The 15,124-nt window shown below is 35.7% G+C and overlaps 1 protein-coding gene across 2 annotated transcripts in view; it reads left to right on the top strand.

Moving 5' to 3' along the window:
• Positions 1 to 649: 649 nt before the first annotated feature.
• Positions 650 to 15,124, top strand: part of SOS1 (SOS Ras/Rac guanine nucleotide exchange factor 1) — a 48,679-nt gene continuing 34,204 nt past the window's right edge. The window contains exons 1-6 of one of the 2 annotated variants that reach the window (XM_058165051.1): positions 650 to 3,025; positions 7,362 to 7,487; positions 8,805 to 8,936; positions 10,889 to 11,053; positions 11,617 to 11,826; positions 14,278 to 14,421. In XM_058165051.1, coding sequence (XP_058021034.1) covers positions 2,939 to 3,025; positions 7,362 to 7,487; positions 8,805 to 8,936; positions 10,889 to 11,053; positions 11,617 to 11,826; positions 14,278 to 14,421 — 864 coding nt within the window. In that variant the 5' untranslated portion in view covers positions 650 to 2,938. The remainder of the gene's footprint in view (positions 3,026 to 7,361; positions 7,488 to 8,804; positions 8,937 to 10,888; positions 11,054 to 11,616; positions 11,827 to 14,277; positions 14,422 to 15,124) is intronic. The other variant, XM_058165050.1, reaches the window with a different exon arrangement.

Here is a 15,124-nt window from a genome sequence, read left to right as displayed (position 1 = left end):
AAGGAGAAATGATGTAATGTATATCATAATTTTACAATGCAAAATCTACTTCTTTTATAAAGGTAAAGGTTTCCCCGCACATCCGTGCTAGTAGTTTCTGGCTCTAGGGGCAGTGCTCATCTCAGTTTCTAAAGCAAGGAACCAGCGCTGTCTGAAGATGTCTCCATGGTCATGTGGCCAACATGACTAAATGCCAAAGGTGCACGGAATACTGTTACCTTCCCACCAAAAGTGGTTCCTATTTTTTTACTTGCATTTTTTACATGCTTTCAAACTACTAGGTTGGCAGAAGCTGGAACAAGTAACTCGCTCTGTTATGCGGCCCTAGGGATTCGAACCGCTGAACTGCCGACCTTCTGATCAACAAGCTCAGCATCTTAGCCACTGAGCCATCTTTTATACATGTGTTGTAATGGAATGAGCTATTGTTACAATGAACATTCTGAAGAAAGCTTGCTGCAGACATACCTGTTGAGAAGTCTTATTGAAAAGCCAAGCTAGTAATTATTGACCAGCTACACTGAGAAAGCTTTTATTTCCTATCACATCTAAGCAGGCTGATATCAGCTTACAGAATAGCAAAACAGTAACAATGGCACAGTAAAGTAGATATAAGTAAATTACACATATTACTATGTTTTTTATTGGTTCCTTCAAGTTAGTGTTGATTCCTGCTGATCACCTGGACAACCCTGCAGTTTTCTTGACAAGATTTCAAAAGTAGTTTGCCATTGCCTCCTTCCTAGGACTAAGAGAGAGTGATTGGCCCAAGGTCACCCACTGCCTTTGTGCTAAGGCAGGACTAGCATTCATAGTCTTCCAGTTTCTAGCCTGGTGCCATCATCACCAAACTAGTTCCAACCACAATTAAAATCTACAATAAAATAACTACAGGTAGTCCTTAACTTACAACCATTTGTTTAATGGCCATTCGACCAACCACATTACTAACTTGTCAACTGCACTGACTCACAAGTGTAGCAGGGGAGGTTGTAAAATTGGGCAAAACTCAAATTTCTCAAATTTTGGACTCAATTGTGGTCATAAGTCACGTGACCAAAATTCAGATGCTTGGCCACTGGTTCATATTTATGACCGTTGCCTTGTCCCAAGGTCATGTGATCCCCTTTTCCTGTAATTTGCTTTAAAAATGTCATAATTTAGAAATAAGCAGTAAGCTGGCTAAGTCTACAGCTACTCCACATAGGGTGGTAGAAAGTGAAAATGATGAATTCCCAAAAGATCTCTTTAAACTGGGTGAATGATGTAGAATTTTCCTAATCTGAGGTCTTCTGGAGCACTGCAAAAATGCTGTTCTACCGGGGTTTTTTTCTCCTCAAAATACTAGGGGGGGGGCATTCAATTACACTAATTGGAATTTTAGAATAGCACATAATCCATGGATTAGCCACAAGATATTGTGAAGAATATCTACCTCCAAATAACTACCTTGGAATGAGACATTTATGGAGAAAATTGGTAAAATGAGGACCCAGATTGTTGGGGGTTTAAACGGTTTAGAGGGTTGTGAAGCGATATATAAGTCTAAATGCTTTTGCTATTGCTATCAAGGGTTGCTACCCTTGAAGAGTCAATGTTATCTCCAAACATTGCTTGCATGGGAACAAAGACGGGAGAAAGATTTGTCTTTGTCTCCCATTTGTAAGCTCTAGAAGGCAGCATGGCCCTTTTGTTTATGAGGTTCTTCTGGAATTTCAAACAGGTGAATGGACACTGTTTTATGAGACATCCTTCAGGGGCTCATCGCGGACTTTCCTTCCTGTGCATTTTTTATTTTGGGTTGTGGAGGCCGAGGAAACTATTTTACATTATTGCAGATCATAGTAACAGGCAGTTTCCAGACACCTTACGAAAACAAGATTAAACATATTTTAAACTTGATTCCTGACCTGCATAGATTTCAAAGCAAAAAAAAAATAATTCTTTTCGCCCCCCAAGGAAAATGTTAACAGCACAAACTGGAGAACCTGAATTAATTTTGTTAAGAATACTTGTGCCGCCAACATAATGCCACACATCTTCGTAACTGCACGGGAAAACACGCCTTCAGCTTCCTGTAATTCCACAGAATCCGCAACGTTCGTTTACTGTCAAACCAATTATATGAAGGAATCCAGAATTATCCCGCGTTGTTTTGTTTTGAATGTTCAAGTACAGAGACCGACGACGGAGTCATGAGTCCTCCAGGCCAAAGGCGGCGCTTGGACAGATCTCGCCTCCCCACCCCCTTTCCAAAGCTCAAAACAGCTTCGCTCAAACATTCGGCTTTCGATTCTCGATCCTAGACCGAGCAGTGGTTACGATTAGCTCACAGTCTCACTTCCGCACTTCGGAGGAAGAGGAAAAGGGAAAGCAAAGCGAACAACTTCCAAAGAAGACGCTTCGGCAAGAAAAAAAAAAAAGAGAGAGAGAGAGGGAGGAGTGACTGGACCTGATGTGCGCATGCCCAATCAGCCTTCGCGCTAACTGCGCATGCGTCGGCGGTTATAACCATCAGGACAAGGGAAGAATCCCGAGAGTTCAAAGCTGCAGTCGAGACCCTGCCCCTTCTTCTTCAGAGTAACCGTCATTTTCCTCTCGTGGACGGTTTCCCCTAGGACCTTTGGCAGTCTCGGACCTGTCAAGACGAGAGATAGGATGTCCGGTGGTGTCTTGTCCCAGGCCGGTCCCGGCGCTGAGTGAGACAAGGCCAGGCCGGGCGGCGGGTGACCGGGAAAGGGATGTCGCCTCCGTCCCCTGACGTTGGGTTTTGCCGCTGCCGCCTTTGGCGGCTCCCGCTGCCTCTGTCCTCCTCCGGTGGTTCTGGTCGCTCCCCGCGACCTTCACACCAAGCCCGGGAGCAACGTCGGGCTCGGCCTCGGCAGTGATTCCCGTCGTTTCCCCCCCACCCCTTAGGGGGCGGGACGGGGTAGGCAAGATGCAAGCGGCTCCGCTGCAGTACGAGTTCTTCAGTGAAGAGAATGCACCCAAGTGGCGGGGTCTGCTTGTGGCCGCCCTAAAAAAGGTGAGAAAGGCTTTTATCCTTCCAGCGTGCGTTGGATTTACAAATATCTCCAGAAGAAGGCTGCAGATGAGACCGTGAATGTTAGATAAGGCGTCCAGATTAGAGATAGGTTAAATAGACTGACAGATAAACAGTTACATAGTTAGCGCCAGGGGTTGATGACTGTTGGCAAGTAGTTGAGGTATTTGGTAACTTTCCGTGGGAGAAGCTATACCTACCTATTCCTTAATTACTGTGCTTGGATATACACCAGGGAATTGTGATAATCGAATGTCGGTACCTGCATAATTTGCCTTGGGAAAAATCAGCATGTACATTCTGCAAAATGTATGCTAGACTGCAGTAGAAATCAATCCACTGTGTTGAAAATAGCCCCCAGTAGTTGTTGGCCATTAGTCTCTTGTATCTGCTTAGAGACAAATAATGGAAAGGGAGGGGGGAAAATTGAAGGAACTAAAAGAATATGGAGACACACAATAAGACAAAGAGTATTTTAAAAAAAAAATTCTGATTGATCATAATAACATGCGCAATAATTCAGCATATTAGAGGAGAGAGTATCGGGAAAGTTAAATAGCCTTGAGATATTAGAAGAAAGACTACTTCAACTATTTATGAGAAACTGGTGTTCTGCGTTGCTTTTCCTAAAACCATTCCTATCTATTCTCTTATTTTAATTTGAATGGACATGAATCGAGGATTTTGCTGAAAATAAATGATTCGGGATTAAGTGCTTGGATAGGAGACCACTTGGAAATCTTATTTGGTGTTTTGGATGCTATGATGAAAGGCATTATATAAATCTATCAAATGGATAATGCTCTATAGTGAATATATGAGTATGTTGTCTTAGCCTAGCCACATATTGTACTCTACTCTATATGCATGTTTTTCTTTCAAACCTGTATCATGTTTAATTCTAATTCTAATTCTCTTAACTAGCATGTGTAGCCTAGTTTTAGCCAGGTTACTCTGAATTAAAGTTAGCATTGATTGCACATTTCTTGTATATAACTTAAGTGAAGATGAAAAAGTTATCGGTTTTTGCTGTTACTTTATTTATGAGAATGATTGTTTTCTATATATTATATGTATATTGCGGCATGCATTGTATTTTCTTGATTGGAGCAGTGATCTAAGATTAAGCATTTCAGAGCAATTGAGATTTAAGTATGTCTGTGTTACATCAATGATTATGCTTAAACTTTTATGCTCCAGTTGAAAAACGTAAGTTTTTGCAGCTGCTTCTCTATTTGTTTACTGGAAATGTATGAGTTGAATACTGTTGCAAGATATAGTTTAATTAAAGAAAATGTTACCGTCAATAGTATCTGCATTTCGTTTGTGTTAACTTTACTGCCTTAAAGAGGACAATATAGGGTACACAGCAGTCCCTCCTCCAATTTTTTCCCCATACTATTCTTATAGCAATAGCACTTAGACATATATACTCCTTCATAGTGCTTTTACAGCCCTCTCTAAGCAGTTTACAGAGTCAGCATATTGCCCCCAACAATCTGGGTCTTCATTTTACCCACCTTGGAAGGATGAAAGGCTGAATCAACCTTGAGCCGGTGAGATTTGAACTTCCAAACTGCAGCTAGCAGTCAGCTGAAGTAGCCTGCAGTACTGCATTATTACCACTGCGCTACCTCGGCTCTATTCTTATGAGATGAATGAGATGAAATGAGATAATGATCATCCAAAGTCACCAAATAAAACCTCTATGGCTGAATGTTGAATTCATAATCATTATCCAACATCTTAAATTTACATAGTGGTGGCTATACGGTAGTATTGCATTGAATGTTGCCACTATTGAAATAGCTTTTTAATCTAATTCTGGAATTAGTTGTAATTCAAGAATGTGTGTGTATACACAAATACAAATACTTGTATATATATTTAAACTATTTGCTCTTTTCACATTTAGCTATTAATCTTATCTCCTTTTATTTGCTAACCAAATCACTCAGTGTAATTACTATGCTTATTTAGAAATCTTAGTGTAAGTCCTACTCATAAAGAAATGTCTAATTGATGTTTTTGGATTGCAGAAATTAAGCCTCCATTTCTAATTTGGACAAAAGACCCAAACAGAGATCAACATAGGCAAGGGAGGAGGAAATGAAACCACAAGCTGTGGTCTATGTCTGTTTTAAGATCATATAATATTGGAATTACCTTTGTGTTGATTTCTATGTTGTATTCTAGTTTTCTAGATGATATTTGTTGAATTGTGTATAGAAAAATAATGTATACAAAACATGAGGGAAGACAATAATGAAAGGAAGGGGGGAAAAGGAACTAATAGCTTTGGAAAGTAAGTCTCCTTTATTCCCAGCTTTGCTGGTATTTGCTGGCAGTAAGTGAAGAACAACTTCGAACTTTTCAGCTATGTGCATTGTTGTATTTTAAGCATCCTCCCATTGAATGCAAGGGTTGTAGATTAACTGTACATTGGCATAACTGGTAAGTCCAACAGTTTGAATTCAGCTAAGCTGCCCAATTACCAAAGTACCCTTCAGCCAGCCATTGCCAAATTCTTGGCAAATGAAATATGCTGTATATGTATGTACATATGCTGATGGAGCCTCCATCTTCTATTCAGACCAGCATCTCTGCAATATCCTACTCATCTTCATCAGGCAATAGAAATTTAGGGCTGCACTCTTAGATAGCTTTTAAAAGGATCACTGTAAAGAAGAATAACATTTTCAGGTGATGACTGATATTGCACAATATTTTTCCAGGACACATTAAATGATTGAAATTTGTGAAGTCTAGGGATTTCTGGAGTTCTCATACTGACAACTCACAAGACATGTATGTATATATGTACAGGATACCTAGCCATTAGATAATACATATGGGAAACTGATTGTATGTTAATTAAATAGGACTGCATATACCGAGGCAAAAAAGCTGCGAGAAGTTGTTTGAGGCAAGCAAGCAGGTAATCATGACCTTTATTTCCTGCTTATAAGGTTCTTCAATATCTGACTGGCCACTGTTAAGGGCAAAGTGCTTAGTGGATCTTTTACTCAAATGTGATAACTAAGCTTTGCTTTGATTAACAATGGCCTATTTAATAAGCATTAAAACCAAACAAGCCACATTCTGGCTCTAGCATGTTAATAGCCTTTGAATCTCCTTGTTTATAAAATAAAGAGGAGGATATTCTGCATCAAATATTGTTGTCAGATCAGTATCTAATTCAAGTGGGTGCATCTAAAGAATAGTGATAATATGAGTTGAGTCTTTTTGTTGTCTTCTTTACAATAAAGGCATATGATTTTTATATCTAAATATTTATGAAACTTGACAATTGAAAGCAGTAAGCGAATATGGTGGCATTTTTAAAAATATAGGTTTCAATCAAGATAAAAGTTACTGGAAAATAAATTAATGCAGTAGTGTTTATATGCTTTGGAAAGTATAAACAAATATTTACTGCTGTTTCTACTGTAAATACTTTATATTTATACTTTATATTTTTAGATTTGTCAGAGACTAAGAGTCAAGCTTTCTGCACATAAATAAAATTAAGCTTACTTTATACATCAAATTTAGAAACGTCCCATCTGACTCAACATTAGCATATTACTGATACCTTTATAATATTTTTATGCCCTGTGGTACTTAAAAGTTGGTCAGCCTGTTGAATTTTCGATACTTCTGTGTTACTTAGGGTGAAATTTAGGATTTCCACCATTTTGCTCTTTAAAAGGTTGTTGCACTATCTCTTGCCCATTTTCCCAGCAAAAACTAAACTATACTATAGAACCCATAAATGTTTAACCTTATATTTCATAATATATCACCTGTTTTATATGTAGCTTATTTCATATTTTAAAAATAATAAAAGATATATCTGTGTTAATTATAAATTTCCTTTTCTCTTGTTGCTTCAATATGCCAAGAAATAAGATTTTTTTGGCAGTTTTTAATAGCAATTTCAGTCATTTGAATTGCAATCAGAAATGGTATTCTGTAAAGGAAATGTGTTAATCACTTTGTCTGCTGGTTTAAGATGACCAAGTCAAAGTTTTTATACTTCTCTGAACACTTTCTTTCCTTTGTATTCAATTTCATCCACTGAGATCGTAGTGATTCATACATCTGAACCAATAATTTTCGATGCACAGTTTTTTGTCTTGGCCGTAATACTGCTTTCGTTCTTTATGCCTCTTTTTCCTTTCTACAGTTTAAATACTTTTGATGTCTACAGTCTGAATCTAAGGTTTTTAATATGCTTTTGTGGGCCACCAGGCTCTTAGCTGTCCACATTTTTGTAATGAATTTTTTTACAAGTTCAATCATTTGTTGAATATAGGTCCAGATGCAAGTCCATCCTAAACTATCTTCTACAGAAGATGCTTTGCAGTATGTCGAGGAGTTAATTCTGCAGTTATTAAATATGCTGTGTCAAGCTCAGCCAAGAAGTTTCTCAGATGTAGAGGTACCACTTGTAGTTTATTGTCCAATTCTATACATTATTGATGATGTTCTTGTTGATTTACAGGTAGTCCTCAACTTAAAACTGTTTAATGACAGTTCAAAGTGGCTGCATTTAACAACTGTTATAAAATTTTTCCTAAAACCAGGTCTGATTTGATTTATGACTGCTATGACTTCTAATGATAATTCTGGTCTCAATAGTGACCATAAGTCACAAGAGACCTGAAGAGATCTACCTGTATTAACAAATCCTCATAATTTATTTTTAATTTATGGATGCTTGAGTATAAAATATGTATTTAATTGTTATGAAATTTTGACATAATTTTGGTATATTGCATTGTTTGTTTCTACTGCTATATTGAAAACTCCTTTAGCACAAAGGAGTGATATGGGAGGTTTAAAAATAGGAAAAATAAGTTAGTAAGTAAATATGTTATGAAGCAGCAAATTGAGTTTGACCCTGTTAGTGTATGTCAGTATCTACGATTGCAGAATATACTAAACACCAGCCATTTTTGCTACTGCAGATTTTGCAGTTAGAATGTTAGGCGATTTGAATATGTGGGATATTCTGAATAAAATTTTAGCAGTTGCCTATTCACCTCTGAGCATGACTCTAATTAATGGTTCGTATCTTTATATTCAAAATACCTTAAATCCTAAAGATCTTAAAGTATCCCCCCCATTAGCTCACCTGGGCATTAAAATAATTGGACGAGGATCTTCTCTTTGTAAGAAAAGTGTAGAATGAAGACATTCTTTGGTGACATTGCAGTTCTCAAATGTTCCCCTGAAGGGATATTTGTCTAATGCCATTATAACTATTTTTTTAAAGATGTCAAATAAAATTGTTATTTGCTTAATTGTTTTAAATGCCTATCAGTAACTATATACTGGTCCATAATGCTTTACAACGCTCTCCGAGCAGTTTACAAATGTCAGCATATTGCCCCCTACAATCTTGGTCTTCATTTTACCAACTTCGGAAGGATGGAAGGCTGAGTCAATCTTGAGCCAATCAGGATCAAACACCTGGCTGTGAGCAGAGTTAGCCTACAATATTGCATTCTAACCATTGTACCACCATGGGTCTTATCAATTGTACATAGTTTATTTGAGCCTATCCCATTATATTTTTGGATTAAATAATTTGCTGTACATGTTATATATTGGGCTTTGAAGGTGAAATGAAATACAGAGTAAAAAAAAAAAAATCTCCCCCACCCTCAAAAGTAGCTTTACTTAGGACATGGTAATGCAAAAAGCTATTTACTGTTTATATATATTTAACTCTACTTCCTCTGTATGTTACAAGGATCGTGTCCAAAAAAGTTTTCCTCATCCGATTGATAAATGGGCAATAGCTGATGCGCAATCTGCCATTGAAAAGAGGAAGCGAAGAAATCCATTATTTCTTCCAGTAGAAAAAATTCATCCACTCTTAAAGGTAAGTAATATGAACACAATATATAATGTGTTACAAATTCAATAGATTAGTTTTTTTTCCCAGATAACCAGTAATATTTTGAAACAGAAGCCAATTTCCTAAAACTTATAAATATAATTTATTTTCCAATCCATCTAGAACTTGTTTAAACAATCTGTCATTTGTAATTAATAAAGATTATAATTAGATATCTGCTTATTTTAACTGGCATTAGTAGCCAGTCAGAAAGTTTGACTGTCAATACACTGCTTCTCCCATTATTCTGATGAGGATTAGATTGTGGAGAACTCAGAGGTGCTTCAGCAAAGCAAAGATCAGGCATTATCCCTGCCCTTCTGTAGATTGTGAAAAGGATTTCTTCCTTGTTCTATGTGTCTGTGACACATGATACTTGGAGACTTGGAGTACCTAAATATTGTCATAGCTCTGGAGAAAGGCTGAGGATTATAGTTTTTATAACATCATAGAATTGGAAGAGATCTCAGAGATCTTGTAGTCTAATCATCTGTTTCATGGAGGATATATTAAATCATTCTGGAAAGATGGTTATCTATCCTTTGTTTAAATACTTCCAGTGAAGGGAAAATGAAGCAGCCTTTATAATGCAACCTGGTCTACTGGTTGACAGCTCTGAGATACTTCTCTGTTAAAGAAGTAAAATTATAACCTGTCTCTGTTCCAAGGCACGGTGTTAATGTAGGAGTGTTCTATTGGTCAATTCCCCATAATAGCCTTATTCCATATTGCCGGCATCGTTTCTAGTTGCCTTAGTCTGAGCTGCCTATTATATAGGTTTTGTTTTAACTGTTTTATTCTGTTCTTTTTATTGAATTTGTAAGCTGCTCAGAATCTTTTGGAGCGGGTGGCAATATTAAACAATTTAAATTAAACCTATTTTCAGAACCAACACAGATGAAAAGTAATATGTATTCTTAGTCAGTCTAAATGCAAGATTTATGCACTTTGGATTCTGAAAAATTCAATTGGTTGTTACATGTTTCAGTATGAATGCATGAATTATATATAAAAACAGAATTAAGCTGGGTTTTAGTGTTGAATTAAAAATACAATGTAACTCTAAAAATGCATATGCCATCGTCACCAATGTGTCATCTGAGTTACTATACTTTGTTCAATAAAATATTAATACCAAATATTTGATTAAATAGTTCAGCATCCAATACTGAACAATCAAATTTTGGATTATATTGGGGACTACCTGTTCCCAAGGGTATCTGCTCACCCCATATGCTGCAAGTTTACTCTAGACATCAGTTTGTAGGATCCAGGTGTACCTTCTCAGTGCTGGTCCCTGCTCTTTGGAATGATTTCCCCACCCCTACCTCTATTGACAAATGGTTGGGCCTGACTTTATAGTAAGTCAGTTAAGATCTGATCTGTCTCTGGGTGCTTGATTCAGGATGAGCACAACTCCTAGTTGGTGAGTATTGTGTATTTCAGTTCTGATTATCATTTTATTGGTTTATTTGGTTTTTAATGGTCTTGGCTCTGTTTGATTACATAGCTCTTATATGCCAATCTGAGTCACATTGTCTGAGTTGGGTAGCCAGTAAATGTTTCAAATAAATAGATACTCTTATTAGCGTCAGCAAAATAACAGATGTGAAAGCTTTAGAATACTTCAAATTCTTCATAAGTGAAATGGTGTAGAAACCAAAGAAGGAAAATTCAAAAATTGTGGCTTGTATTATGGCATTTTATGAAAACTTTAAACAGACATTCAGAAATAAAAAGTAAGCCTTTGCTCCTTTGACCTCACAATGGTGTGTTTCCACTATAATTCCTCTAGTATCTACAGGAGGCTGAATAAATTTGTGCACCTGTCAATGTTTCTTTGTGCTTTGGTTGAATAATTTTTCATATTTAAATGTATACATTTATTAAGTGTGTCTAGGTATAATGAAATATTAAAATAAGTTTATCTCTTTCAGGAAGTCCTGGGATATAAAGTTGACCATCAAGTATCTGTTTACATTGTAGCTGTATTGGAATACATTTCTGCAGATATTTTAAAATTGGTTGGAAACTATGTACGAAATATAAGACATGATGAAATTACTAAACAGGACATCAAAGTGGCAATGTGTGCTGATAAGGTATGTACAGTCATATTTATAGCTATGTCATCTTGGTACTAGTTGAATTTAGACATGGACATGGGCTTTTGAGAAATAGGAAATTGGATTCTCATTTGTTTCTCTTAACGTCATCTTTAATGCTAATATCTCGGTCCTCCATCAATTTTCCAAAAAGCTGCGGCTTAAAGAGGAAATAATGAACATCTCCTTTGCACTTTCCATTCCTCAGTTAGTGGTTCATGATATTGGTCAGTATTGATCAGTATTTCTGAATGAAATTCTTTAACAGAATCTTGAGGTTCTGACTGTTGCACAATTTTGTATAATTAACAGGTTTCTTAAGTGTTAAATGAGATTGTGATGAAATATCCATTTGAGTTATTATGCTTATTTAAAGTAAGATATTGCTGATTGTAAAATTTTCATTCTGCCAATATGATTCTCAGACAAGTACTTCTCAGACAAGTACTGCTTAACACAGTTTGTTAATTTTCACACTGACATTTTATTATTCAATTGTACAATACAATATATTGCCTTTTTTGATATCTGGTATTAAGATCTTCCTCTTTTTCAAACAGGTGTTGATGGATATGTTCCATCAAGATGTAGAAGATATTAGTACCCTGACGTTATCTGATGAGGAGCCTTCCACATCAGGAGAACAAACCTATTATGATCTTGTAAAATCATTCATGGCAGAAGTTCGACAATATATAAGGGAACTGAATCTCATAATAAAAGTTTTTAGAGAACCATTTATTACCAATCTAAAACTGTTTTCAGGTCATGTAAGTACCTTGAATTTATTTTTTATATATTGCTAGCATTATTCAGGAGAAGTATTTTATTAGAGTGCTAGATTAGGAAAAAACAAAATGAGCATAGCATCTTAAAATCAAGTGCATGCTTGCTCTAAATATATATATGCTTTAAGAGTATAATATAGCCACTTGAGCCCCAAATTCTCTTGGCTAGCTACATATCTGTAATATACCTTATTGTATACGTATGCCAGCTTTCTTCTAGAGCTAAGATATAGTCACCAGTTGAACCTAAAAGTCTGATAAAGCTTCTAGAATTCCTTGAGACAGACATAAAGATGAGGTGATCCTACTGACATTATTAAAACATTTTGAACATACAAATATATAAAAATCATCAAATGTTCTTCAATAGCCTTCATATCATATGAGGAAGTCTTTATCGAGAGACTATAAAGTAAATACAACACCGTCCCAAAAAACCCCTCAAAAGACAAAATAGCAATAATGGTTCCTTAGAATATCTGCAAGAAATACTACATACCTGCAAGTAACTGTTAGGACCACAAAATAGACAAAGTAATAGAAAATGAAGAAATTAAATTGCTCTGGGACTTTAGAATTCAAATAGATAGGCAGTTGTCATATTACATCCCAGACTTAACAATTCTTAATAAGAAAAATAAGTCTGACAAGTGGACATCGCAGTACCTGAAGACAGCAAAATAAAAAAGAAGGAACTGGAGAAAATAATAAAATGCAAAGACCTGCAAATAAAAATAAAACAACTGTTATAAAAGTTGGTAATCAAATAGTGTTCCAGTTGTTTTGAGATTGCCCCCAAAGCACTCTTACTTTTAGTTCAGATAGTCCTTGGCTTATGACCAAAATTGAGTCAAAAATTTCTGTTGCTAAGTGAGCCAGCTGTTAAATGCATTTTGCCCCATTTTATGAGCTTTCTTGCCCCAGTTGTTAAATACATCACTGTATTTGTTCAGTTAGTAACACGGTTGTTAAGTGAAGCTGGCTTTCCCATTGACTTTGTTTGTCAGAAGTTCGCAAAAGGTGATCACATGATCCCAGGACACTATAATTGTCATAAATATGACTCAATTGCCAAGTGTCTGAATTTTGATCATGTGACTGGAGATGCTGCAACGGTAATGTGAAAACCAGTCATATTTTTTTCAGTGCCATTGTAACTTCAAATGATCCTTAAATAAGTAAGTCCATTCCATATATTGGTAGTCCTTGATTTACAAGTTCATTTGGTGACCTTTCAAAGTTACATATCATTATATCATTTTATGAATAGTAATTTAGATTTTTAATCTAGGAGCCAATTGAATCCTGTAAATGGACTACAATGTTATGGTGAACCTTCTTTTGAGTCAATTGCTTACCTTAAATGGCTATAAATGTATACAAGAATGTAATTAACATTAAAACATAAAAATGTCCAACAAATTAGGCCATTCAGATCTATTTCACATTATATATATGTGTATAGTACACACACACACACTTAATTACTGTAATTCTTATAGATACAGTAAAAAAAGCTCTCCAGATGTAACATTCCATACATTTTTGCTTCCTCTTAATTCTAATTTGCTATGTAATGTAGAAAAGAAATAAAAGTGAATCTGTACAAATAACAACAGTCTATGAAATGTTGTAACTCATGCAAAAAAACCCTGTGAAATAAAGTATTTAGGTATTTTGTATTTCTACTTACAGACAGTCCTTGATTTACAACCACAATTACAATTGGAACTAAGCAATGTCATTAAGTGTGTCCCATCTGATTTTACAAACTTTTTTTTTCTGTCGTTAAGTGAATCCAGTTCCCCTCACTGATTTTGCTTGTCAAAGCCCCCTGCGAATCACATGACCCTGAAATGCTGCAACTGCCATAAGTACATGCCAGTTGCCAAGCACCTAAATTTTGATCATGTGATTTCAGAGACACTATGATGGTCCTAAGTGTAGGGACTTGTCATAAATCACTTTCTTTTGGCTCAGTCGTAACTTTGAACAATTGTTAAATGGTCATAAGTCGAGGGCTACCTGTAATCGTTAAAAGTATGTGATACCAATTATAAATTAGCAGTACTAAAATTTCATTAGGTGGTTACAACAGAATATATATATGATTAATTCTTGGCTAAAAAAGGTTAAATTACTAACCACAAATTGAAAAAAAAAACTTTTCTGTTTTGCTTCTTGCTGTTCTGAGTTTTAAGTACAAATCTAATTAAAGAAGAGAATCTGAAGAGCCTTGTGCCTAAGATGGGAAGAGTGTCTGTGTAGGCTATGTACTGAGTAATGAGATAAATAGTGAAAGTTGAATATGAAGGCCCATTGTGTGGGATACTATTTCATTATTTCCTATGTAGGATATCCCATGATCAGCAAATTTGGTATTTAAATATCTTAATTCCTATTTCTGTATGTATAAATATATTTGTTTTACAGGATGTAGAAAATATATTCAGCCGAGTATCAGACATTCATGAACTTAGTGTGAAGCTGCTAGGCCATATTGAAGATACAGTAGAAATGACTGATGAAGGCAGTCCCCATCCGTTAGTAGGAAGTTGTTTTGAAGATTTAGCAGAGGTAGGTAATATTATAATATTATTTATGAATGAGCTGCTATGTTCTATTTTCCTGTTTTTCTGACTTGGGTATATCATACTTTTTTAAAAAATGTGATGTTGTCAGCAGTTTCTTTTGGCCCCAAGGTTGAAGTATGATATTGCTATACTTTTTAATTGTATTTAGCAGATTGTGCTGCCTGTGGTTGTATTTTCATCAAAAAAAGTTAGTTATCAGGGATTTATGAATCAGTTTCAGTCTTATACAAAACATTTATTCTATTTAGAGAAAAAAACTCTGGCATGCAGAAGCTATTACGGTAAATAGATTTGAAGGTAGCTGATTTAGTTTGATGATTAATCTGATTTGGAGATTAATAAAATCATCTTTGCAAATCAAACTTTTTCCCAACACTATTAACAGAAGCTGAAGATGCTTCAGTCAAACAGTGATTGATCACTTTCAGATACTCAAAGTTAAACTTTTGTTTTTGATCTAGTGTTTGTTTTAGGGATTCAACCTTGGTTGCCCTCTAGAATAATTTTCTTTGTATGAAAGACAGAGGAAGTCCATTTGATGAAGCTAGGTGCTGAGTCATTCAGTCATTTGAGAAGCTAGAGTTCTGCAGTTAAGTGTTAGTACTCTTCTATTTAGTTTGCTATGGTGTATAACTAAACTTTGGTTAGTACAAACACATGACTAGGCTACTGAGGGGAACTGAATA

The sequence above is a fragment of the Ahaetulla prasina genome, chromosome 1, assembly GCF_028640845.1.
Source record: "Ahaetulla prasina isolate Xishuangbanna chromosome 1, ASM2864084v1, whole genome shotgun sequence".
In the NCBI taxonomy this organism is placed as follows: Eukaryota; Metazoa; Chordata; class Lepidosauria; order Squamata; family Colubridae; genus Ahaetulla; species Ahaetulla prasina.
The sequence above is the reverse complement of the archived record's forward strand: the minus strand, read 5'-3'. Positions and strand labels throughout refer to the sequence as shown.